The sequence below is a fragment of the Plasmodium gallinaceum genome (assembly GCF_900005855.1).
Source record: "Plasmodium gallinaceum strain 8A genome assembly, contig: PGAL8A_v1_141, whole genome shotgun sequence".
Lineage (NCBI taxonomy): Eukaryota > Apicomplexa > Aconoidasida > Haemosporida > Plasmodiidae > Plasmodium > Plasmodium gallinaceum.
The window spans coordinates 406,962-432,793 of record NW_021628302.1 but is presented as its reverse complement, the minus strand read 5'-3'; the positions used below and the strand labels follow the sequence as shown (position 1 = coordinate 432,793).

General features: G+C 19.4%; 6 protein-coding genes across 6 annotated transcripts; 4 read left to right on the top strand and 2 right to left on the bottom strand.

The window, feature by feature from the left end:
* Window positions 1-34: 34 nt before the first annotated feature.
* On the top strand, window positions 35-2,698 carry PGAL8A_00482900 (conserved Plasmodium protein, unknown function; the record flags this gene model as incomplete). The annotated part of the gene is made up of 6 exons (XM_028673618.1): window positions 35-71; window positions 161-266; window positions 443-887; window positions 1,163-1,799; window positions 2,061-2,224; window positions 2,642-2,698. Coding segments are annotated over 6 exons (1,446 nt in total), but the record flags the coding sequence as incomplete, so codon positions are not given.
* Window positions 2,699-2,769: 71 nt separating this feature from the next.
* PGAL8A_00482800 (conserved Plasmodium protein, unknown function) lies at window positions 2,770-3,063 on the top strand (the record flags this gene model as incomplete). Its single annotated transcript, XM_028673617.1, has 1 exon — window positions 2,770-3,063. One exon carries the CDS (start codon window positions 2,770-2,772, stop codon window positions 3,061-3,063), a length of 294 nt encoding a protein of 97 aa, XP_028530052.1.
* Window positions 3,064-3,087: 24 nt separating this feature from the next.
* Window positions 3,088-4,841, bottom strand: PGAL8A_00482700 (HORMA domain protein, putative; the record flags this gene model as incomplete). Its single annotated transcript, XM_028673616.1, has 7 exons — window positions 3,088-3,120; window positions 3,221-3,297; window positions 3,413-3,511; window positions 3,860-4,076; window positions 4,187-4,226; window positions 4,628-4,667; window positions 4,766-4,841. 7 exons carry the CDS (start codon window positions 4,839-4,841, stop codon window positions 3,088-3,090), a joined length of 582 nt encoding a protein of 193 aa, XP_028530051.1.
* A 24-nt stretch (window positions 4,842-4,865) lies between these two features.
* Window positions 4,866-5,639, top strand: PGAL8A_00482600 (conserved Plasmodium membrane protein, unknown function; the record flags this gene model as incomplete). The annotated part of the gene is made up of 4 exons (XM_028673615.1): window positions 4,866-4,871; window positions 4,985-5,114; window positions 5,357-5,434; window positions 5,614-5,639. The coding sequence occupies 4 exons, from the start codon at window positions 4,866-4,868 to the stop codon at window positions 5,637-5,639; spliced, it is 240 nt and encodes a 79-aa protein (XP_028530050.1).
* A 987-nt stretch (window positions 5,640-6,626) lies between these two features.
* OMPDC (orotidine monophosphate decarboxylase, putative) lies at window positions 6,627-7,586 on the bottom strand (the record flags this gene model as incomplete). The annotated part of the gene is made up of 1 exon (XM_028673614.1): window positions 6,627-7,586. One exon carries the CDS (start codon window positions 7,584-7,586, stop codon window positions 6,627-6,629), a length of 960 nt encoding a protein of 319 aa, XP_028530049.1.
* Window positions 7,587-9,314: 1,728 nt separating this feature from the next.
* PGAL8A_00482400 (dynein heavy chain, putative) lies at window positions 9,315-25,007 on the top strand (the record flags this gene model as incomplete). Its single annotated transcript, XM_028673613.1, has 1 exon — window positions 9,315-25,007. The coding sequence occupies one exon, from the start codon at window positions 9,315-9,317 to the stop codon at window positions 25,005-25,007; it is 15,693 nt and encodes a 5,230-aa protein (XP_028530048.1).
* Between the last annotated feature and the right edge of the window lie 825 nt (window positions 25,008-25,832).

The window sequence follows — 25,832 nt, the reverse complement described above, 5'->3', positions numbered from 1 at the left end:
TTTTTTTTTTTTTTTTTTTTTTTTTTTTTACAAGATAATTGAAAAAGAAAAATTAATTACAAGAGAAAACTGTTATAAATTTTTAAAAAAAATAGAAAAGTGAAAAAATATATATATGAATACAATTATTTTTCATTATTATTATATTTTAATATCGTAGATAAGGATATAAAAAATTTTGAAAAAAAAACAGAAGAATTTTCTTATAATTATACAAGTTTAATTATTCCATCAGATATAAGTTCAGAGAACAATTCTGATAAAAAGTATTATTAAAATTAAAAAAATATATGTATATATATATAAATGTTCCATTAATAATAATATATATCTGTTTTATTAAAAAGTTTAATAAATTTTCTTTTTATTCATTACTATAATTAAATGTATATTATATATATATTTATTTTTACCTTTTCTTCAAATAAAAATATTTTTTAAGTGATGATATCAAAGAGGTAATAAATTTTCACAAAGATAAAGAAATTGAAATAATTAAACAAAAGTTAGAAGAAAAAAAAAAGGAAAAAAAAAAAAAAGGTAGCGAAAAATTAAAGGAACAGAAATGGAACAATAAGACAAAATTATATGAAAATAAAAATAATAATCGTGATAAAAAAGAAAATAAAAAAAAAAGTGCTTTAGCGAATAACAAATTGTTAAAGAAAAATAAAAGCAACATAAGAGATTTCATTAATTTAGAAAAAGAGATTTTTATTGCAAAAACGCTAATGTACAAAAAAAAGGAAAAAATAGATGATATTTATAAATATACAAGAAAAAAAGAAAAGATAATAAATAATTTGAATAAAAATATGAATAAAGAATCAGAGAAATTTCAACAGTCCTTAATGGAAAATTTTCAAAAAACGGAAGAACTAATTAAAGTAATAATGTATATATAAATATATATATATTTAGAAAATGTTAACTATTCTTCATATTATTTTATAAAGCATACATAACATAAAAGTTCTTACAATTTTTTTTAACATTTATATAAATTTTTATTTGCATATATAAGATAATTAGAATAAATGTCATATTCTTATATATTCAAATTAATACCTTTTATGAACTTAAAATGTTTATGATATCCTTTTTTTTTTTTTTTTTTTTTTTTTTTTTTTTTTTTGAATTTAAATTACATTATTTGAAATAGAGATTTGAAGAAGTTAGTTCAAAAAAAAAAAAAAAAAAAAATCAGGTACAATCACTTAATATAGAAATTAGTAAATTAGATGTTGAATACGAAAAAAAAGAAGAAAAAATAAAAGAACTAGATAAGTATAAATTTTTTCTGAATAAATTAGCTAATAGTGATAAATTGGATGAAAATTTGTTCAGTGATAATCAAAATGAAAACAAAGAAGATAACTTTTCAAAAAAAATGGAAAAATATATAAAAAATTCTCAATTATTAATAGACAACTTTAATTTATTAGAAGAGAAACATTTGCAACTAATAGATGATGCACAGAATGCCGAGTATGAATTAGAAGAACATGAAAAAAAATATGAAGAAAAAAAAAAAGCTTTTGAAATTAAAAATAATGAAATTGATAAAAAAATTAAAGATGTTAAGGATTTCATTAAAGATCATAATGATAAAATATTTCAATATGAAAATCTCATTAAAAATAATCAAGATCAAATATCATTTAACAATATAAATAATAAAATTGATTATATTTGCACACAATTTTGTTATGATATAAATACTGATGAAATAATGAAAAAACTACAAATACTGGAAAATAAAATTTATTCATATATTGCAACTCTCACAAAATATATTGGTAAAACGATAAAAAAGAAAATTATATATATTAACTTCATATTTTTCATTAATATATTTTTCAATATAAATTCTTATTTTATGCAAAATTTTATCTAAAAAATTTTAAATTAAAAAAAAAAAAAAATTTTAAACATTTCTATTTTAAAATGCATTCATGTACTTACCTTTGTATTTTTTCCTTTTTTATCTAATAAAAAAAAAATATATTTATAAATTTAACTTTTTTATATACTAAAAATTCAAATGTATATTTTTTAAGAGGAAAATAGTCAACTTGTGTATGAATATCAAAGGGAGAGGGAACAAGAAAGAAGAAAGCAAATGAGATTTGAAATTAATTTAGATAGAAAAAGCAACAATCAAAATAAATTATTAAAAAACAAAAAAGTTAATAATAAAAATTTTACTACAAACCTTAAAGAAGTAAGAAAAAAAAAAATATATCTATATATATATATGTTAAGAATAAAACAATAAAAAATGAATATATAATAAATTATAAAAATAAAATAAAAAATAAAATATGCGAAAAATTTACTATCAAATATAAAATGCTACAAATAAATATTACATAAATTATTACTATACAAACGATTTTAAGTATTAATTATATTTATATGGATTACTTTATGATATAACAAAATATATAATGTTTTAAATATTTTCAAAAATTATTCTATAATCATGTGGAACTATATGTGTATATATATTTAAATTTAAGTAACCTTGAAAATTTTTAATTATTTTATAATTAATTTAATCATTCATATTATGTGTATTTTTAAAATTTTATTATTAATATTTTTTTTTTTTTTCTAATTCAAAAAAAAAAAAATGTAGAAAAAAGAAAAGCGCGAAAATATATATATGAAGTTTGAAAAGGATTTATTTAAATAATATCTTTCAAAAAAAAAAAAAAACAGTATTAATATTAAATTTAAAATATATGTTAATTTTTCAAAACAATAATGGTGATAAAAAATAATCAAGATAAAAAAAGGAATTTCAAAATTTTGTTGGAGAGAAGAATTATACTATCACAAGAAAGTGAAAAACATATAGATAAATCAATATACACATTTTATGGAATATGTTTAATAAGTTTATCTATTTCTGCATTTATATTTTCATCTATGTTTTTTTTTTTTAAAATGCATCCTTATGCTATATATTATTTTATTGTAAATGTTGGCTCAATTCCTATTTACATTCTATATCAATACTTTAAATGGATTTCTTTAGAACTTTTTAAATATTCATAAAAATGATAAAAATTCCTATATATACTAATTTACACTCTTCCTACTTTCTACATATATCTTAAATAGTACAAAAATTTTATAAGAAAAATATAGGAAAACAGAAATATATAAATACATATTTATATATATATATATATATATATATTTGTTTTATTACTTGACATATAGGATTGGATACATTTCCATCAGAAATGTTCATACTCTTTAAAATTTTTTTATCAAACACCTCTAGATCTAATTAGAACATAAATACATTCATTATATTTCATATAAATAAACATAACAATAATAAAAAAAAAAAAAAACATATATGCATTAATATTCTTTAATGTATATAAATATTTTGTACTATCATATGATATTAATTCCCAATCATCTCTTAAACTCTCATTTAATGAGAAATCGTTTTCATCTTTCAAGACATCAAAAGATATTTCAAATGTTTTTTCTAATATACAAAAAATAACATATATATTTATACACTTATTTGATATATTTTTACTTAAGTAATTTTATTAATATTTTTATCATTTTGTATATGTACATGTATATTTAAAATTATAAATAACATTATCTTTTTTTTTGTTATTTTTTGTGAAGTGTTTTTTTTTTTTTTTTTCTTTCATTATATGTTATTGCATTTTTCTTTTTTTTTCTTTCTACTATAAATATAAATATATTTTTAAATATTTGACTATATTTTAATGTATTTAAATAATCGACATAAAAAATTTTTAAAAACACCAAGAAAACCAAAACATATAAAATAAGAAAATATAATATATTATTTTTTAACCTGTATCATAATATTCGTATATTTGCATTTCAATGTAAGTAAAAAAATCCCAAACAAACTGTTCAAAAGAAGAATAACTAAATTGTGCATAAGTTTTGTAAAATTGTTCAAACTCAATGGTAAATATATTCAATACCTCATTTTTCAAATCTTTTAAAGTGATTCTATATTTATATAAACTTTTATTTAACAAAATTCTTTTTATTGGATATAATGCCTTAAAATGAATAAATAAAAAAACATTTACAAATTTATATTTGTTTTACTTTTTTCTTAGAACTTTTTTGTTCTTTTTTAAATATTTTATGTTTTGTTTAATAATTTAACCTGTTGTATATATTTTTCTACTTGTATATTTGTACAATGCCTGTTTAAAATTAAAAATAAAAATGATACTCATCTTTGTATTTTTTTTTTTTTTTTTTTAATTAATAATATATTTATATTTAAATAATAAAAAATGTGTATTTCAGTTGAAATTTATATAGTATATATATTTAAAATTTTTTTTTTTTTTTTTTTTTTTTTTTTTTTTTTTTTTTTTTTTTTTTTTTAATAATGGATATTTTATTTTTAAAGACTAAAATATGAAAAATTAAAAGTAAGATTTTAAATTTTAGATGAAATTCTTTTTTAACAAAAAAAAAAAAAAAAAAAAATAAATCATATATTTCGTTATATTTCATAAAATTCAATAAACAAAACATTCTCCAGTGTATTTGAGAAAAATTTATACAAATTATATTTTTTATTTTTAATTATTTTTACCATATTAAAGTATTAAGCTTTCTTCTTTTTTCAAAATATTCTGCAAAAAGGAAAAAAAATATTACAAAAATTCATTAGAAGAAGTTTTAAATTATTTTTTATTTATTGTAGGTCATATTTAATTTTTTTTTCTTAAACCATAAGAATAAACATTTGTTATATAAAGTATTAAATGTGTAAAAGCTTCAATAAATTCAAGCAAATAAGTTTCCATTGCACTTTTACTTTTCTTTAAAATATGGAGGTAATATAAAATAATACGCTTAAGAATAAAAAAATATGTATATATAATAGTAATTATTAGTATATTTATATTTTGTACATATATATAATATTGTACTTTTTTTATTCTTAAAGGGTCAAAGAAGTTTAAAAAAAATTAACGTTTATAAGCGTCTCCCATATTTATACTTAGGGATGTTTTTCATTGGAGGTTTACTGGAAGTAGTTTTTTGTTCAACTAATTTTTATCAAATTTATAATATTGGTATAGATATATATTTTTAATTTTTTTTCTTTTTTATAAATTTTTTATTTCTTAAGCATGCAGTATTTTATTTATATTTTTATAAGTAATGCAATATTGTAAAACCTTTTAATTTTTATATCTTATATTTAATATATTTTTAATTTTAATATTACTTATATGCTTCTTTTATGTAAATTTACACTTAATACATGCAATACTTTAATGTATTTTTTTTTTTTTTTTTTTTTTTTATATCCAAGGTGAAAGTGAAAAAAAATTAGAAAATGATATGACATATTTTATGGAAAGATATAAACTTAGACAAAAAATTAAAGAAAGTAATAGTTTTGATTTTATATATAGTTTATTGTTAAATTTTTTTTTTTCTTAAATTTGTAATAAAATGATTAGTTATAAATTTTGTATACATTTTATTAATTAAAAAGCAAAATTATTTTTTTTTGTTAATTTTTTATTTATTAAAAATTTTTTTTTTTCTTTTATTTTGATTTCACAGAAGCTACACAAATATCAGAAGAATAAAAAAAAAAAAAAAAAAAAGAACTAATATATATGCCTTATAACAAATTAAAAACAATTATGAACGTTCATAATTTTTTTTTTAATATTTGCACACACATTTAAACCTTTTTTATTATTTTGTTATTTCTTTTTTTTTTCTTTTACTGTTTTTATTTTATTTTTATTTAATATGATAAACCCCATATATTATTGTTTAGGTGGAATAATTTATTCTCTTTTTTGGTGTAGTATTTCCTGCTGTTATTGCTTTTATAAGATTATGTATTTTTCCTTATCAAAATACTTAGCACATAAATATGGACAAACCGTTTATTTTGGAAAAAATGAAGCCGCATAAATCTATTAAGAATTTTTTTTTTTAAAAAATAAGAAAAATTGTTACTATTTTACAGTTGTTTAAGGCCTAAACTAATTAAATAAAAATAAGAAAAGTATTTACTTCTTTTTATTTATGATACTTTAATTTTCTACTATAGTAAAATATTATATATGATATATATCCTTTTTTTGAAACATTTTTTGTATATGTTATATTCTATGTGTATCCTTATTATGCCTTGGTGCATAATTATATTTTATAAGTAATAATAAAGGAATTAATTAAATGATTTGTATTATATGTTAATAATACGTTTTTTTTTCACCTCCTATATTTATTTTATTTAATTTTTTTTTTTTATTTGTTTCTATATTCTCACTAAAGAGAATATTTAAACTAGTCATAATTTTTTTTAAAAAGAGAACTATATATGTAAAAAAATAAAATATTAGGTATATTATGAAATAAAAATAATATATACTTTTGATTCTCTCCCTTTTTTTCATAATAGATATTTAAAAAAATACAACAAAAAGAATAATTTATATATAAATTATTAAAAGTAAAAAAAGTTGTATTAACATATATATATTTTAAGGATATAATAATAATTTAAGTAAGCATTCATATAGAAATATACATATTTAATTCAATTAATTCTTCTTTGTTTATTTTTCTAATTCTTTTAAAATTTGACTAATTTCATTATAGTATATCTTACAAGCTTCCTCAGGATTAGAATTTTTAGTTATAGCCCTTCCAATATTTATCAAAATTTTTTCATAATTTTTATTATAACCATTGGTTAATGTTTTATATAAATCACCATTTTGCGCACCTATTCCCGGTGATAGAATATAGCAATCAGGAAATTGTTTTCTGATCACATTCATTTCTTCAAAACTATTTGATCCAACAACAAAACCAATAAATTCATTATTCTCTTCCATTTTTAATTCTCTTGAAATTTTATATGCTTCTTCTGCCATTACCATATATGATTGCTTATTATCTAAAGAAAGCTTATTTTGAAAAATAAAGGAATCTGGGTTTGTTGTTTTAATAAGAACAAAAACACTATAATGTTGTTTTTTTACTTCATCGAAACATACATCTTTTAACATATTAGATCCCATATATATATTAATTGTACATGAGTCACTCCTCAAATACTCAAATATGAATTTTCTATAATTTTTAACTGTGTTACCAATATCATTTATTTTCATATCAAGAATGGTCGGTATATTAATATAATATAAATAATCGAAAACATTTTTTAAAACATCTATACCTATTGAACCATATGGAATGTAAAAAGCAAAATTCATTTTATATGCTAAAGCGTATTTTTTGGTAACATTGATTATATAAAAACAAAAATGATTAAAAAAGTAAAAGAATTCATCCTTTTCTTTTAAATTATTAATTGAATCCCATAAAATTTCCTTTCCTATGTTAACAATTTTCATTATATCTTCATTCAAGTTATTCTTGATATTTTTATATCCATTTTCTTTTTCATTTTTCATAAAATTTTTGATATCATCTTCATCAGGATCTAAGCCAATACACAAACAGCTATTCACTTCACTTTTTCTTTTTTCTAATTTTTTAATTAAATTCATTTTTAATAAAATTTACAAATTATATATTTAATAATTTTTTCTCTTCTGAAAAAATATGAAATTTTCATATATCAAGATTTATAGTTACTATATAGCTACTTTCTTTTCATTTTATTTTTATGTGTTTTTTTTTTTTTTTTTTTTTTTTTTTTTTTTTGGATATGCCTAATACACAACATTTTTAAGAAAATTTCAAAAATTTTTAATTCCTATATTCTTATTATCTTTGTAAATATAACAGTTCAAAGAAATATGAATTTTTTTTTTTTTTTTAAGTAGAAAAATGAAAGATTAATTTTTATGGAAGAAAGTATTAAAACCAAATTTAAAAAGAGATTATATATAATCATAACTAATAAAATAACAAAATAACAATAATACTAAAATGCTTAAAGAAATATATACTGAAAGCATTTAAATATTTCATATGAAATGTTATGATGAAATTTTTGCCATATAAATATAGTAGGAATATTTAATTATAGAAGTGTATATTCATTTTAACACCATATTTAATAAAAATAAAAGATGGAGAACAATATATAATATCATATGTTTTTTTTAGAAAAAAAGAAAAATCTTAATGTAATTAAGAAAACTTATGAGGCATAAACTAATTAAATGGAAGAAAGGAATTTATATGTTTCTTTTCATTATGATGAGGTAGTATATTCTTCACTTTATTTATTTTATTTTTGAAACATTTTTTGTGCAACATTTTACGTTCTACATGTATACACTTATTGTAATTTTGTATTTAATTTTAATTGTCAAATAGTAAATAAAAGCGTTAATTAAATCATTTATATCATGAACTAATGATATAATTTTTTTGTAATTTTCCTCTTTTTTTTTACATCAATACTGATTTTTATTAAACTTTTATACCATTAATTCTATCTCTTTTTTTTCTTTTTAAGAGAATTTATTATTTATTTTTTTTTTTTGTACATAAATATATGTATATGCTCTTAATATAAACATTCTTTTTTTTTTTTTTTTGCTAAAATATTTATTTAACTCTTATAAATACTTTTAATTTTTTGTATTTTTATGTCTATATAATACTTTTAAAAAAATTTTTATAAAATAATCAATATTTTTATCTCCTTTATTTATGTAGATAAAATGATTCATAAAAATAAAAAGTATTTAGAAAAACATGGGAAAAATAGAAGCGATATCGTTATTAGCGAAAATGTGCTCACCAAAATAAACAGAAGAAAATATATAATAGCAATGTAATAAAAGAATAAAAAATAATAATATGAAAATGCACAAAAGAAAAAAAATATACACTAAAAGTATAAGTGAATTACTAATGGAAATAATTAATGAAGAATTTGTAAATACATATTTTTAAAAATAGACACATTTTTATTTTATTGGATCTTATCTTACAAATGTTTTCTAGTTATGAATATGTAAAAAAAAAAAATTATATAAATGATATATTATAGAAGATTCAATAAATATTAAGAGAAAAAAAAAAGACATTAACAAATTCTAATGAAGTGATTTGCCTTTCAAAAAAAAAAAAAAAAAAAAAAAAAACATACTATAAAAATATAGATATGTATATGTATTCAAAATTATAAAAGAAAATTTAAGTTTTATAAAAAATAACTTTAAATAGTTCTAATTTATATTTGATTTTTTTTTATTTATTTTTTTTTTTTTTCTATTTTATCTTTATTTTATATGTATATTTTATGAGCATTTTATATAATGAATAAAACAAATGATTTAAATAACTCTCACAGTGATTATAACGAAAAAATTGAAGAAATTTTAGTAATCGCATTAGAATTTTTTAATATTCATGGTTGTCTTAAGGAAGAAATAATAAATAATATAAGGAATGATGAAAGTACAATTAAATTATTGAATGATTTTAACGAAAATTATGAAGAATGTTTATTTATTTTTCATGAGAGGGATTCAATAAAGATATATGATTCTATTTTAGATCTCTATAAAAAAAGAAAAAATGAGAAATTTTTGATAATTTATAAAACATCTGAAAGTAATACATTATTTTTGGAAATGAATAATGATGCTGAAAGTGTTATAAGAAGCTTTTTAGAAATTTTCTTTTTTAATTTTATGAACAAAAATGAAGATATAAATTCTTCCTCCCTTTTAAAAGATATGAAAAAAAAATTTAATAATTTTTTACTTAATTTAAGAATTATTTATGGAGAAAAAGAAGAAAAATTAACATTACCTTATTTAACTTTTGAAGTTAAAGAAGAAAATGTAAATAATATAGAAGAATATTTAATACATTTTATTAAGTGTTACCATATAATTCTACGAAATTTCATGAATTATAAAAAAAAAAATTATACAAACTGTTTTGAATTTTTAAATTGCCTAAAAAATAAAAATGAAAACATTATCTATTTATATAATGAAATAGACAAAGAAAGTTTTAAAGAAATAATAAATATAATTTTAGAAAAAAAAAAAAATTCTAGCTACAAAAATATAATTGAAAATATAAAAAATGAAATCATTGAACATAAATCAGAAGTTTTTGACTTATATACCCATTTAAAACCAGTGATACATTTTTTACAAAAACTAGAAAACAATAAAGGAGATATAGAAGAAAAGACTAAATATATTTTGCCTATTATGCATTCTTTATCAATATCTGTTGAAAAATCAAATTATTTAATTAAAAATTGTAAATTTGTTTTCAATTTTTTATCAAAAGTATTAATTAATTCATGTAACCAGAATATAAATACACCAGAAATTATAAATTCTATATATAATTGTGTAGATATTTTAAAAAGTAAATTATATGGAACATTAAATTTCCTTTTAAACTTTTTATATTTGTTTAAATTATATAAAGAAAAGAATAAAAAATTTCAGTCATTACATGAATCAAATGTAAATTTCAATGATAAAAAACAAATAACGGAAATAAATGGTATAAAAAACGAAATAGAAGAAGAAAATATTTACTTCCCTTCTGTAAGTTTATATATGTATAAATTAAAATTACTAATTGAATATTTAAAAATATATCAAACTTATATGAAATTAGAAAAAATTGAAATTCCTGGTGAAAAAGGAAAAAAATTAACTGAAGAAATTCGTAATATATCTCGTGATTTTAACATAATTAATGAAACATTTTTAGACATAAATCATGAAATATTAAGTGAAGATGAAAATACTTTTATAAGCAAATATAATTCTTTTGAATGTAAAGTAAAAGAGTTAAATAAAAGATTAATATGTGTATTTGTATATTCATTTGACAATGATTTGAAAAAAAACATCAAATTATTAAACTCATTTTTAATTTTACGAGATATACATACAATTGAAGTAGAATTAATTAGACACGCATCACTTTTATGTCAAGACTTAAAGAAAGAATTTATATTAGTGGATAACTTATTTATAAAAAACAAAACAATTATTGAAAATGATAAGAAAATGTTTCTAGAAAACTCCTTTCAAACAACAAATCATAATATTAATAATTCTAATGAAAAAGACTATATTAATGGGAATCAAGATAATGTCAACTCAAATAAAAATAATGAAAAGATAAATGAAAATGGGAAAATGAATACATTGATAGAAAAAAAGATAAATGAAAATAAAGATTTTGAAGATAATTTAAAAAATTTAAGTATAAATAAAAATTCTCCATTATTTTGTGAAGTTATAAATTTATTCACTTCTCTATTGAAAAGAATTGAACAGCAGTATTTTCCCTTAAAAAAAATAATGAAAGTCTTAAAATTTCAAAATGAAAAAACAGATGAGATAAATAATTTATATAAAAACGTTAGTGAAAAAATAAGTAAATATATTTCTGAAGTAAGTAAAGAATGGTTTGTAGAAACAATTAATGTTGTAAATAATTTTTTAAATGAAAGTATTTTTAAAATAAAATCAAATAAATTTTATGTAAATTTTCATCCATATATATTTATGTTCATAAATAATATTAAAAATTTTTTTCTAAATAATTTAACTGTAAATCAAGATTGTTTAAACATATACAATAAAGCAAATACATTTAAAAAATTTATTAATATACTAAATAATATTACAAAAAAATATAATAGTGTTATTACTAAAACATTAGATGTAGAAAAAAATTTATTTGAAGAAAAAATTGTTGCTATAAAAAATACACTGTTAAAAGGTGTAAATGAATTGAAATGGTCAGAAGATAACATTTATGAATATATTGAGAATGTAGATAAAGATATGTCAGATTTATATAACAATATTTCTACACTTCATAATAATATTGTATCTATTTTAAATTTAACAAATAGTTGGTTAAAAAGGCCAATTATTGAAAAAAGAAAAAAGCATGAAGATATATATAATTATTTAAATAATTATAAAAATAATTTGTCATTATTAAAAGGAAAATTGAATGATGATTTTAAAAATATTAACATAAATATTAAGCAGTCATACGATATATTAAAAATAAAAAAAAATAATACTATGTGGAAAAATTACTTAAAGTTTTTAAATAATATAATTATAGATAAATTAATAGAACTTACAAATTTTTTATTTAACAACTTATATGAAGTAATGAAATTAAATAAAAAGGATGAACAATTATTCACCATAAAAATAAATTTTATAGAAAATAAATTAAATTTAGATTTAAAGTTAAGAAGTAAAAAATCTTTTTGTGTAACAACTATGTTTTATAAATGGATTGATGACTTTATGAATTTAACTTCAGGTATCAAAAGAATAGATATTAAAAGTGGAGATTATATAAATGAAATTCTATTAAGTTTAAGTGTAAATTCTAACAAGAATAAAATAGAAAACTTTTTTGAAAATACAATTGAAAAAAGTTTTGAATATTTAGAAAGCTTAAAAAAGTATGAATATATATGGAAAATAGATATAAAAAAGGAATTTAGCTTATTTAAACAAAAAAATGAAATATCATTATATCCTAATTACTTTGAATATAATAACAATTTTCAAGATTCATTAAAACTCATTAACATAAATATTCCTCATTTATTTCCCAATGTTCTCTCTTATAAAAGATTAATATTATCATTAAAAGAAGAATTGAATAACTTTTATCACTTAAAAACATATGAGGCAATAAATTTTATTTCATTTTATTCCGAAAATTTAGTAGAAAGGTTGATTTCTTTTACGAAGAAGAATATATCATTATATAGTGAATATTTGCAAAATTTCGTGAAAGATGTTATATATTCAATTAATTCATTTTATGAAAATGTGATAAACAATTTAAAAGAAGTTGGAATAGTTGAATTTTTCAATAAAAAAGTAAACAATAAAAATGTATCTAATAAAGATGAAAAAAATAATGGTAGAAATAGTATAGAGGAAAATGATGATAATATTAAAGAGGAAAAAAATATAGACATGAATAAAAAAAAAGATATTTTTTATAATCTGATGAGAAACTTAAGAAGTGTAAAGTTAAGTAGAAAAATTATTCCATTAATTTTTCAGAAGATTAAGGAAATAATGGAAAATTTAAAAGAATTGGATATAGTAATTAAATATAATGATGTCTTAGATAATATAGAAAAAAACAAAGAAAAAGTGGAAATACAATATAATGAAATTAAAGAAAAAATATTAAAATATAAAAATAATGAAATTAAAAATATAAAAATAGAAATAAAAAATTTTAAAGAAGAATTAAGTAATCTTAAGAAACATATATTTAAAAATATCCCAAGTACTCCAAAAGATATCTATGATTCTCCATATGAAAAAATTAATGATTTTAGAAAAAGTTTTCAAATTTATAAAGAAAAACAAAAGTATCATAATGAATTAGAAATATTATTTGAAATAGATATAACTGTATTCGATGAATTAGACGAAATTGACCTAAAATTACGAGATTTGAAACATTTGTGGGATCTAGCTAATAGTGTCATATTTTTTATAGAAGAAGAAAAAAAAAAGTTATGGAAAGATATAGATGTTAATAGTAATATTTATATAATTGATTTTATATTACTATATATAAGGAAAAAATTTTATGATTTAAAACATTTAGCTATATATGAGTATATAATTAAGGAGTTAAAAAAATTATCTTCTATATTACCACTTTTAGTAGATTTAAATAATGATTGTATATTTGATCGACATTGGAATATAATTATAAATATATCTGGAAGTGTTAATAATTTATATTCAAAAAAAAAAGAAAATAATAGTATTTTTTTAAACATGGAAACAAATAATAATGACAAAAATGAAATAGAAAATATTGGAGATAATAATAGTAACATAAACGATAATAAAAAAAATATCAATAATGACATTCTTATAAACAAGAATTTCAAAATAAAATACAAAGAGTTAACATTACAAGAATTTTTTGATTTAAAATTATATAAATATGTTGATGCTGTCCATGATGTCATAGAACAAGCAAAAAAAGAAAAAAAAATAGAAAACAAAATAAAAGAAATAAACTTAATATGGAAGCAAATGAACTTTGAATTTTTAAAAAAAAGCAATTATATTCAAATAACCAATATGGATATGATATTAGAAATTGTTGATGTGCATACTTCGGAAATATTATTTTTTATTAATCAGAAAAAATATATATTATTTATTCAAGAAACTATATTAAATACACAAGAACATTTGAAAAAAATTGATGAAGTTATTAATATATGGAGAAAATTTTTGAATAAATTTGAAAGATTGCAACCAATTTACTTGAACTCAGAAGATATTCACTCACAGTTACCTCAAGAAAGTAAAATGTTTTTTAACATTGAAAATGAATATAAAGAAATAATTCAAAGTGCATCTGAACAAAAAAATGTTCTACAAGTTTGTTTAAATGAAGATTTGTTTTATCTATTAAGTAAATTTTTCAAAAACATTGAATTATGTGAAAAAGCTTTAAATGATTATTTAGATCAGAAAAAAAAAGCGTTCCCACGATTTTATTTTTTATCAAATATTGCATTACTAGATATTTTAAGTAATGGAAAAAATCCTTTAAAAATATTGCCATATATAAATGATGTATTTAATGCTATTAAAACTATTGAGTTCAATAAAGATAACACAGATAAAAATATTCATACAGAAGATAAAGAAGATTTTAATAAGTTAGTTGGAGATAATGATGATGAAATGTGTAAAAATGATATACTAAAAGAAAATAATGAAAATGAAGAAAATGAAGATGAAAATGAGCAAAATGATAATTACATAGAACAAGATTACGAAGACATCAACAAGACAAAAAATAAATTAAATAAAAAACAAAATGATAATAAAAATATTGAATGTAAAGAATATATAGCTAAAGGAGTTTATAGTATTGAAAACGAACATTTAGAATTTCTTAATGAACTGACATTAAAGGGAAATGTAGAAAATTATCTAAAAGACTTAGAAAATCATTTAAAAATAACCATTAGAAGTATATTAGAAAATGCCAAAATAAATTCGGAAAATTTAGATGAACAAAATCGAGATGAAACAATGATATCAAAATATATCAGTCAAGTTGTATGTACATGTAATCAAATAGTTGTAACAGAAGAAATAAATAAATGTTTTGATGAATTAGAAAATGGGAATGAATCTGCTTTTGTAGATTATAAAAAAATTTTAATTGAAAGGATAAATAAATTAATAAAATTAGTTGAAAAAACAGAAGATTATAATATAAGAACAAAATTATTATCGTTAATCATATTAGATGTACATACAAGAGATGTAATAATATCTTTTATAAAAAAAAAAATATCAGACAATACTTCCTTTGATTGGCAAGCACAGTTAAAATATTACTGGGTATATGATAAAAAAATTAATAATTATACTTGCGAAATTAAATTATGTGACTTTAAAACAAAATATTTATATGAATATATTGGGAATTCTGGAAAATTAGTTATAACCCCTTTAACAGATAAATGCTATATCACTTTAACTCAAGCATTGAATTTAATTCTTGGTGGTGCACCTGCAGGGCCAGCTGGAACAGGGAAAACAGAAACAACAAAAGATTTATCTAAAGCAATAGGTATAGCTATTTTTATTTTTAATTGTAGTAATCAAATGAATTATTTTAATATGTCACAAATATGCATAGGATTGTCTCAAACAGGTGCTTGGGGTTGCTTTGATGAATTTAATCGAATAAGTATAGAAGTATTATCAGTTGTTAGTACACAAATCAAATGTATTTTTGATGCTATTAAGGAAAAAAAAACAATGTTTCATTTTATTGATGACGAAATCGTATTAAAAAGAACATGTGGTTTTTTTATTACTATGAATCCTGGATATGCAGGAAGAACAGAACTACCTGAAAATTTAAAAAACTTATTTAGATCTTGTTCTATGATTGTTCCAGACATAAAATTTATTTGTGAAAATATGTTAATGTCGTTTGGATTTATAAAAGCAAATAAATTATCTTATAAATTCGTAGAATTGTATCAGTTATGTAAAGAATTATTACAGAAGAATATTCATTATGATTGGGGATTAAGGGCCGTTAAAGTTGTTTTAATACAAGCAGGAAACTTAAAAAGAAAATTCAGTAATTTTGACGAAGAAGTCATTCTAATGAAAGCTTTAAAAGACTTTAATATTCCTAAAATTACCCATGAAGATATTCCTATATTTTTAGGATTAGTTAATGATCTATTTCCTAATGTTAATTGCAACATTTTCGATGAAGAAAAATTTCAACAAAATTCGGAAAAATACAGAAACAATCCAACACAGAGCTTTAATAACCAGAATTTTAAAAAGAATGAACTATCTGTTCAACAGTTTTCTGAAAATAATAATGATGTAAAAGATTCAAAAAGTTATATTTTGGAAAATTCTCAATATAATGATTCAAAAAGAGATGATAAAAAGGATTATAATATAGAAAATTACAAAAATGAAAATTCTGAAGATTCTAAAAAACACAATGACTCAAAAGACGAGCAAAGTGAAGAAAATATTATTTACAGTTTTGATGATGCTATCAAAATTTGTTTGAAAGAATCAAATTTGCAAATTGATGATAATTTTATTCTTAAGGTGAAGCAACTAAAAGATTTAATGGATGTGAGACACTGTGTTTTTATATTAGGTGAAGACGGATGTGGAAAGTCTAGTGTTATAGACATTTTAATTAGAAGTTTAAATAAAATAGAAGAAAGCTGTTTATATGAAATTATTAATCCCAAATCTATTGAATCTTATGAACTTTATGGTTATTTAACAAAAAATAATGAATGGATTGATGGTTCTTTATCTTCGATTATGAGAAAAATGTCAAGAAATATTACCCCTTATAATGAAAATATTAAACATAAAATAATTTTATTAGATGGAAATATTGATGCAGAATGGATAGAAAGTATGAACACTGTAATGGATGACAACAAAGTGTTAACTTTAGTAAGTAACGAAAGAATACCATTTACTAAAGAAATGCATTTATTTTTTGAAATAACCAATATGAAATATGCATCTCCTGCAACAGTTAGTAGAGGTGGTGTCCTTTTTATAAATAAAGGAGATATAAGTTATAAATTATTTATCAGTTCATGGATTAATTTAATGAATAATAATATAGCGAAAACGGAATTTTATTATTTATTTAATATATTTTATGCACAAAATATTGAAATGCTAAGAAAACAATGCAAATTTGCTTTTGAACTTTCTAATTTAGATATTGTAAAATCCATATGTAATTACATCGATTATTTTTTAGTGAAGTATGAAAAATATATTAATGAAGTAATCAAAAAAATTGAAAGCAAACAAAATGAAGAAACTAATTTCCTGAATAATGAAGATACTAACGAAATATTATCTAATCCTAATAATTCTAAAATTAAAAGAAGAAATAAAAACCTAAGTGAAGAAGAAAAAGAAGATAAAAGGAACTCAGAAAAAAAAGATTCATTGAATGAAAAAAACAAAAATGATAAAATTTTCTGTGAAGAAAAATTAAAACTAAATAATAATAATTCTAAAAATATTGATGACAGTAAATTAAAGGATGTTGTTTTGAATAATGAAGAGAAAAATATAGTAAATAAAATCAATTATAATTATGAAATATTAAAAGACTATTATAATTGTTTTTTTATGAATTCTTACATGTGGGTTCTTAATAATTTAATAGTTGATGATAAAATTATGAATGCTAAAAATATATTCAGTAACAATATAAAAAGTAATTTAAAAGTTAAAATGGGTAACGATTACTGCTGTAATTATATTTACAACATTTATGAAAATAACTGGAAACATTTAAGTGAATATTTAGATGAAGATATTTTATTTTTACAGAAAATAAAATGGAATTTTAATGAATCTGAAAATGAAGGAAAATGTTATGAAAGTCAATTAGTCATAGAGGAAGAAGAGGAAAAGGAAGAATCAGAAGAAAAAAAAGATGAAGAAGAGGATAGAGAAATAGAAAGAGAAGAGGAAGAAGAAAAAGAAGAAGAAGAAGAAGAAGAAGAAAAAAAAAAAAAAGAGAAAAAAATAGAACATAAGAAAGGAAAAAAAAGAAAAAAAAAAAAAAGTGTAAATAATTATATTGAAAATATGTTACCGCATAATTACGATGATATATATATTAATACCATAGAATTAATAAGAATTGAAAAAATGATAAAATACTGTCTGGATAGAAATAAAGCAATTTTAGTTTATGGAAATAATGGTACTGGAAAAACAAAATGCATAAAAAATAACTTAAATATGAATATTGAAAAGTTTACTCACACTGTTATAAGTATTAATTATTACACTAATTCGTTTGTTTTACAAAAAATAATTGAAAATAATGTAGAAAAAAGAAACACAAGAATTTATGGTCCACCAAATCAGAAAAAACATATATTTTTTTTAGAAGATTTAAATATAACTGCTAAAGATAACTGTGACACACAACAAACGCTGGAATTTCTAAGGCAATTATTAACTTACAAATTAATTTATGATAGGGATAATTTAGATGAAAAAAAATTTATTCACGATATATTATTTATAGGAACTATTAATAACAACACAAATAAATTAATTGATAAAAGAATTCAAAACAAATTTAATATAATAAATATTGATGATATAAGTATTAAAACTTTTGAAAACATATATAAAATTATTCTAAAACAACATTTACTTAAATTTGATGATTCAATTAAAGGAATCCTTAATAACATTATTTCTTTTTCTTATGATTTATATAATAGTATAACTGAAAATATTTCCTTCAATTTATCTAACTTTGCACCTCACTATTTATTTAACTTAAATGATATTCACACCATATTTTATAATGTAATTAAATTTACTAACCCAGATATATATAATAATGCTTTTAAATTTTTGATGATCATTTTTCATGAAACTCAACACGCATATATAAATAAATTAATATCTAATGATCATATTAATATTTTTATGCAAATATTTAATAAATTAATTCATCAATATTTTCCATTTTTTAAAGATGACTTTGAAAAACATGAAGAAATTTTTGATGCTATTGACGAAAAAGACAATATTAATATTAATCATAAAATACATCCTTCAAATTATAATGGTAATTTGAATAAAGAAAATGAAAATAACCAGGATGTAAATGAAAATATTAATTTTGATAATATTGATAATTTAAATAATAAAATATATGACAATATAAGTAATAGCATAAATGATAACGTTAACAATAGTAATAATAACAGTGATTATAATACAGTAGAAAAAGAAAAAAAATTAATTTATGATTTAAATAAAAACATTTTTACATCTTTTATATCTGTAAGAAATGGACTAGATAAAATGTATTTAAATGTTAAAAAATTCTATCAATTAAAAGAAGTTTTAACAGAAAAGTTAAATGAATATAATACAACTCATGTGGAATTACCATTAGTCTTATTTGATTATGCAATAATTCAAATTTGCAAAATTTGTAGAATTTTAGATTTTAATATTTCTCATTTAATGCTAATTGGTTTTGGTGGCTCTGGAAAACAATCTTTATTAAAACTAAGTATTTTTATTAATTCTTTAAATTTACTAAATATATCAACGAATAATAAGTATGATGTAAATAATTTCAAATCCGATCTACAAGAATTTCATTTAAAATGTGCAATAAAACCAGGAAATGTTCACGTTCTTTTACTAAAAGAAAAGGATATTTTAGATTCCTTTTTACCATATATTAATGATTTAACATCGACAGGTTTATGCAATGATTTATTTACAAAAGATGAATATTTAGGTATTTTTTCTTCCATTCGTAATCAAATAAAATACTTAAATATTGGGGAAAGTAATGAAGATGTATTTAATTATTACATTAACAAAATAAGAAAAAATTTCAAAATAGTTATTACTCATTCACCAATTAGTAATTTATACAGAGACAGATTAATTAAATTTCCTTCTTTTTTATCAAATTTTTCTTTTATTTATTTTTTACCATGGCCATATGAAGCCTTAGTTAACGTTGCTAATAAATTTTTAAATGATGTAGAAATTAATGATGAATTAAAAAAAAAAATATGTGAACATATGGCTTTTGTTCATACTAGTACAAACAAAATGAACAAAAAATATCTTAAACAAAAAAATAGATATAATTATGTAATTCCAAAAACATTCCTAGAATATATATATTTTTATAAAAATTTGTTGAGTGTAAAAAATTTTGAAATAGAAAAATCAGTAGAAAGATTAAACAAAGGTTTATTGGCTTTAGTAAGTACTAGGGAAAATGTAGAAGTATTAAAAAAAGAAATAGAAATTAAAATAAAAAACATAGAAGAAAAAAAAATTGAAGTAAATGATATATTAAATAAAGTAAAGGAAGCAACAGAAGTTACTAATAAAGAACAACAGATTGTAAATGAAGAAAAAAAAAAAACAGAAATATTTACAAAAGAAGCAATTGAAATTCAATTAAAGGCAGATAAAGAACTGAGTGAAGCTTTACCTATCATGAACAAGGCAAAAGATGCAGTTAATTGTATAACAAAATCAGCCATTCAAGAATTAAAATCTTTACAAAATCCTCCAAAAGAATGTTTAGATGTTACTCATGCTGTATTAATTGCACTAAAAGAAATAAAAAATTATTCATGGAAATTTGCTCAGAAAATTATGAACAACCCTACTCAATTTTTAAGCAAATTACAAAAATTTGATGCAGAAAACATGGATGAAGAAACAGTCAATTTATTAACCCCTTTTATACAAAAGAAATTTTTTAATTATGAAATGATGAAAACAAAATCTTCCGCTTGTGCATATTTAGCATTATGGCTCGTTAATATTGTAAAATATAATGAAGTATATAAAAAAGTAAAACCATTAATGGACAAATTACAGGAAGCTACCAATAATAAAAACAAAGCACAAGAAAAATTGGATCAACTAGAAAATAAAGTGAAAGAGTTAACAGACAGCGTAGAGAAATTAAGAAGAAAAATGAATGAAGTAAATGAAGAAAAAAATAATGTAATTAAAATATATAACGAATCAAAGGATAAATTAAACAGAGCTGAAAATTTAGTCAATATGCTATCTGATGAATATTCTAGATGGTCTGACGAAATATCTATTATCAATTCCAATAAAAAATATATATATGGTGATTGTTTATTATTATCCTCTTTCATTACATATCTAGGAGTATTTTCTAGCTCTTTTAGAATAAATCTATGGAAAAACTTATGGTTAGAACATATAAAAAATAGCAACATTTTAATTAATAATATTACTTCTCCAATTGATATAATGGTTCAGGATATACAAATTGCAACATGGAAAAATGAAAAACTACCAGAAGATAAAATAAGCATAGAAAATGCACTAATTGTAAGTACTTGCTATAGATGGCCACTTTTAATTGATCCTCAATTACAAGGATTAAAATGGTTAAAAGTGAAAGGGGGTAATAACATTACCTGCTTACAATTTAATTGCGAAAATTTTATTAAAAAAATTAAGAATGTTATTTTGAAAGGGGGATATTTAATAATTGAAAATATTAATGAAGAAATTGATAATGTTATTGATGGTTTATTAAACAGAGAATTTATTAAAAAAGGGAATGATACATTTATCAAAATAGATAATGAAGAAATGCCATTTAATTTTCCAAACGCTATAAGTAGAATCTCTAAAATTAAATCTTTTTTTGAAAATAATACTAATAATAATTCTAGTAATAAAAATAACACTCTTGAAAACCAGAATAACTTTTGTAATGAATTAGATATGAATAAAAATTACGTAAAAAATACTTCCCAAAATATTAATAAAGCATTTTCAAATGAAAATTTAGCTAAAGTTAATTTTTTTAATCTTATTTTGCAAACTAAACTAAGTAATCCTCATTTCAAACCCGAAGTTAATAGTCAATGTACTTTAATAAATTTTAGTGTAACATGTGAAGGTTTAGAAGAACAAATATTAGCTATTATTGTAAATATAGAAAAACCAGAATTAGAAAAACAAAAACAAATTTTAGTTAAAAATAGAAATGAGTATAAAATAATACTAAATAATTTAGAAGATGAAATTTTATATCAGTTATCGACTGTTGATTCAACAACGATAATTGACAACATTTCCTTGATTAATAGTTTAAAAACTACAAAGGACACATCTATTAACATACAAAGACAAGTTGCAGATTCAATTAAAACAGAAAGTGAAATAAATAAAACAAGAGAATTATATAGAACTCTTGCTAATGAAGCTTCTATTGTTTATTTCATTCTAATTCTTATGCATAACATTAACTACATGTATCAGTATTCATTAGATTCTTTTATTAATTTATTGCTAAAATCTATTGAAGCTGTTCACAATTCTAATAATGAAAAAACTAATAGTAATACTAATAACAAAACAGATGTTTTTAATAATAGTGATGTAACTTTGGAAAAACAGAACAATTATTACGATTCAAAAATATATTTTAATAATAATCTTGAAGATGATAAATCTAACAATGAAGAGAATAATGTTTATGATGATCATATAAGTAAATTAATCATTTCTTTTAGAAAAACAATATATTCATGGATTAACAGAGGATTGTTAGAAAAAGATAAATTATTGTTTAACTGTATATTTGTTTTTAAACTATTAGAAAAAAAAAAAATTTATGATAAAGATTTTAATATGGATTATCTCAACTTTTTTTTAAAACCCCCAAGAAGTGAAAATGTAAGTGAAAACCCTTTAAAGGAATGGTTAAGTAATGACTGCTGGGAAAACATTTTATTATTATCAAAGTTTAAAGAATTTGAAAATTTATCAACTAATATTCACATAGACGCCCAACATAAATTTAAACAATGGTGCTCTGAAATCCAGCCGGAAATATGTAAATTACCATTAGAATGGAAAAAATTAAATAATTATTCTTTTAAAAAATTACTAATTATCAGATGTTTACGACCAGATAGAATTACAGTTACTTTAGAAAATTATATTAAGAATATATTACCAAACAGTGAAGAAATTATGGAAAAAAATAATTCTTTTGTTGATACTTTAGAATCCTCTTACAATTTTATGGTAAACTCTACACCTATATTGTTTATTTTAACCCCTGGTTCTGATTTTATAAAATATGTAGAATTATTAGGAAAAAAATATAAGTTTTATTTAAATAACAATTTACATGTTGTATCACTAGGACAAGGACAAGAATCAATAGCTTTGTCAAAATTAGAATTATCTCATAAAGAAGGTCATTGGATAGTTTTAGAAAATATACATTTAATGGCTAAATTCAATTTAATATTAGAAAATGTAATAGATAAATATTCAACTGAAGGGTCTCATCCTAATTTTAGGTGCTTTTTAACTTCAGAAGTAACAACAAACATTCCTATTAGTATATTAGAAAGATCTATAAAGTTAACAAATGAAGCTCCAACCGGTTTTAAAGAAAACTTAAAAAGAGCTTTCACTTTTTTTTCTCCTGATGATTATGAGGAAAAAGATTTAAGAACAAAAAACATTTTATTTTCATTATGTTATTTTCATTCCATAATAGTTGAAAGAGCAAAATTTGGTGCAGAAGGATTTAACATAAAATATCCATTTAGTCTAAGCGATCTAAGAGACAGTGCAAAAGTTTTATTTAATTATTTAGATAACCAAAATTCTATAAAAGTTCCGTGGAATGATTTAAAATATATTTTTGGAGAAATTATGTATGGTGGTCATATTGTTAATGATAAAGATATGCTAATTTGTAAAACTTATTTAAATTATTTTATGAAAGAACAATCATTAGAAGGGATGCAATTAATTCCATTTTCTAAAAATATACAATTATTTAGCCCTAATAATTATTCGTATGACAAAATTTTAAAATATATTGATACTCAAATTGTATTTGAATCATCCATTTTATATGGATTAAATCAACATGCGGAAATGAATTTTAGAACAAATGAAAGCATAAAATTATTAAAAAATATATTAAAATTAAAACTTAAAGAAACATATACTTTTGTTGAAGAACTAACAACTGGAGAAACTATGGAGAATAAAACATCCAATATTTTATCTGAAATATTAAGTGAAATAGATAGTGTTTTTTTTAATGTAGAAGAGTTAATGAAATCAATACCAGATGATCAAATTACACCTTTGCAATATTTTTTATTTCAGGAATGTACCTTAATGAATTCTTTAACAAGTATTATGAAAAATTCATTAAAAGAGTTAAGTTTAGCAATTAAAGGGGAAATTAATATGACCAGTAAGATAGAATCTCTTATGAACTCTTTATATAAAAATAAATTACCAGAAATATGGAAAAATAACTCATATTCTAGCAATAGAAATTTATCATCATGGATAAATAATTTGAAAGAAAGAATAAGTTTTTTGACTGATTGGTTTAATGATCCCTTATTAACACCGAAAGTTTTTAATATATCTTTATTATTTAATCCAAATAGTTTTTTTAGTGCAATAAAGCAAATATTATCTAGAAATGAAAAATGTGAATTAGATAAAATTATAATGCAAATTGAAGTGACTAATAAAACGTTGAATAATATTTCTTCTTATCCTAAAGAAGGTGCTTATATATATGGTTTATATTTAGATGGTGCTAATTATGATGTAGAAAAAAATACTCTATGTGATTCTTCTTCAAAACAAAAATACTTTTTAATGCCAGTTATACATTGTAAACCAATAGTTAGTATGGGTAAAAAAGATACAGATGTGTACGAATGTCCTGTATACAAGACATTATCAAGAGGTAATACATATGTAACAAATATAAAATTAAAAACAAAAGATAGTCCAGATAAATGGATTTTAGCAGGTGTTGCATTAATTCTCGATATTGCTGATGATTAAAAACATTTAAAAATTTTCTTTTGTTTTTTTTTTATATAAAAGGAAGAATTTCTTTTTTATTATAAAATATATATATATATATTTACAAACTTTATATAATCAACAAAATATTACTGAAATGGAAAGAAAAAAAAATTTTTATTTTTCACATCAGCTTTCTTTCATATAAATTAAGTTCATTTTTTTATGATGTTTTAAGTATTTAAAGCATAAAAGTATATAATTTTCATATTATTTTTCCTTAATTCTTCATAAATTTTTTCTATTTTATAAATATATTTCACATATTTTTTTTTTTTATATTTTTAATGAATTGTAGAAAAAAATCTTTAAATTACTGTTAATTATAATAAAAGAAAAAATTATTACAAAAAAAAAAAATAAAATAAAATAAAATAAAATAATACATTTAAAATAACATGTAACTTCATTTATATTTAGAAATGAATAAAAATTAAGAGAGAAAAAAATGATAATTTTTTCATAATTGCCAATTAAAAATATTTAGTTTTCATTCTTATTGTTATCTTTAATTTTTTTTTTTTTTTTTTTTTTTTTATGTATATATTGCTTAAGAATAAAATCAAACTTTCATTTTAATTCAAGATAAAAAAAAATAACACAATTTTTATTCATAAGCTAGCTACATTTTTTTTTTTTTTTTTAATTATAAATTTATATAAAAATAAGAAGCATATATGAAAAAATTCTGTTAAAAAATTTGTTTCATTTACATGTAAGGTTATTTTCTTGTCTTTCTTTATTTTTCTTTTTTGATCACATATTTTTAGTATAATTTAAAAAAAAAGAAATATTCTTAATACA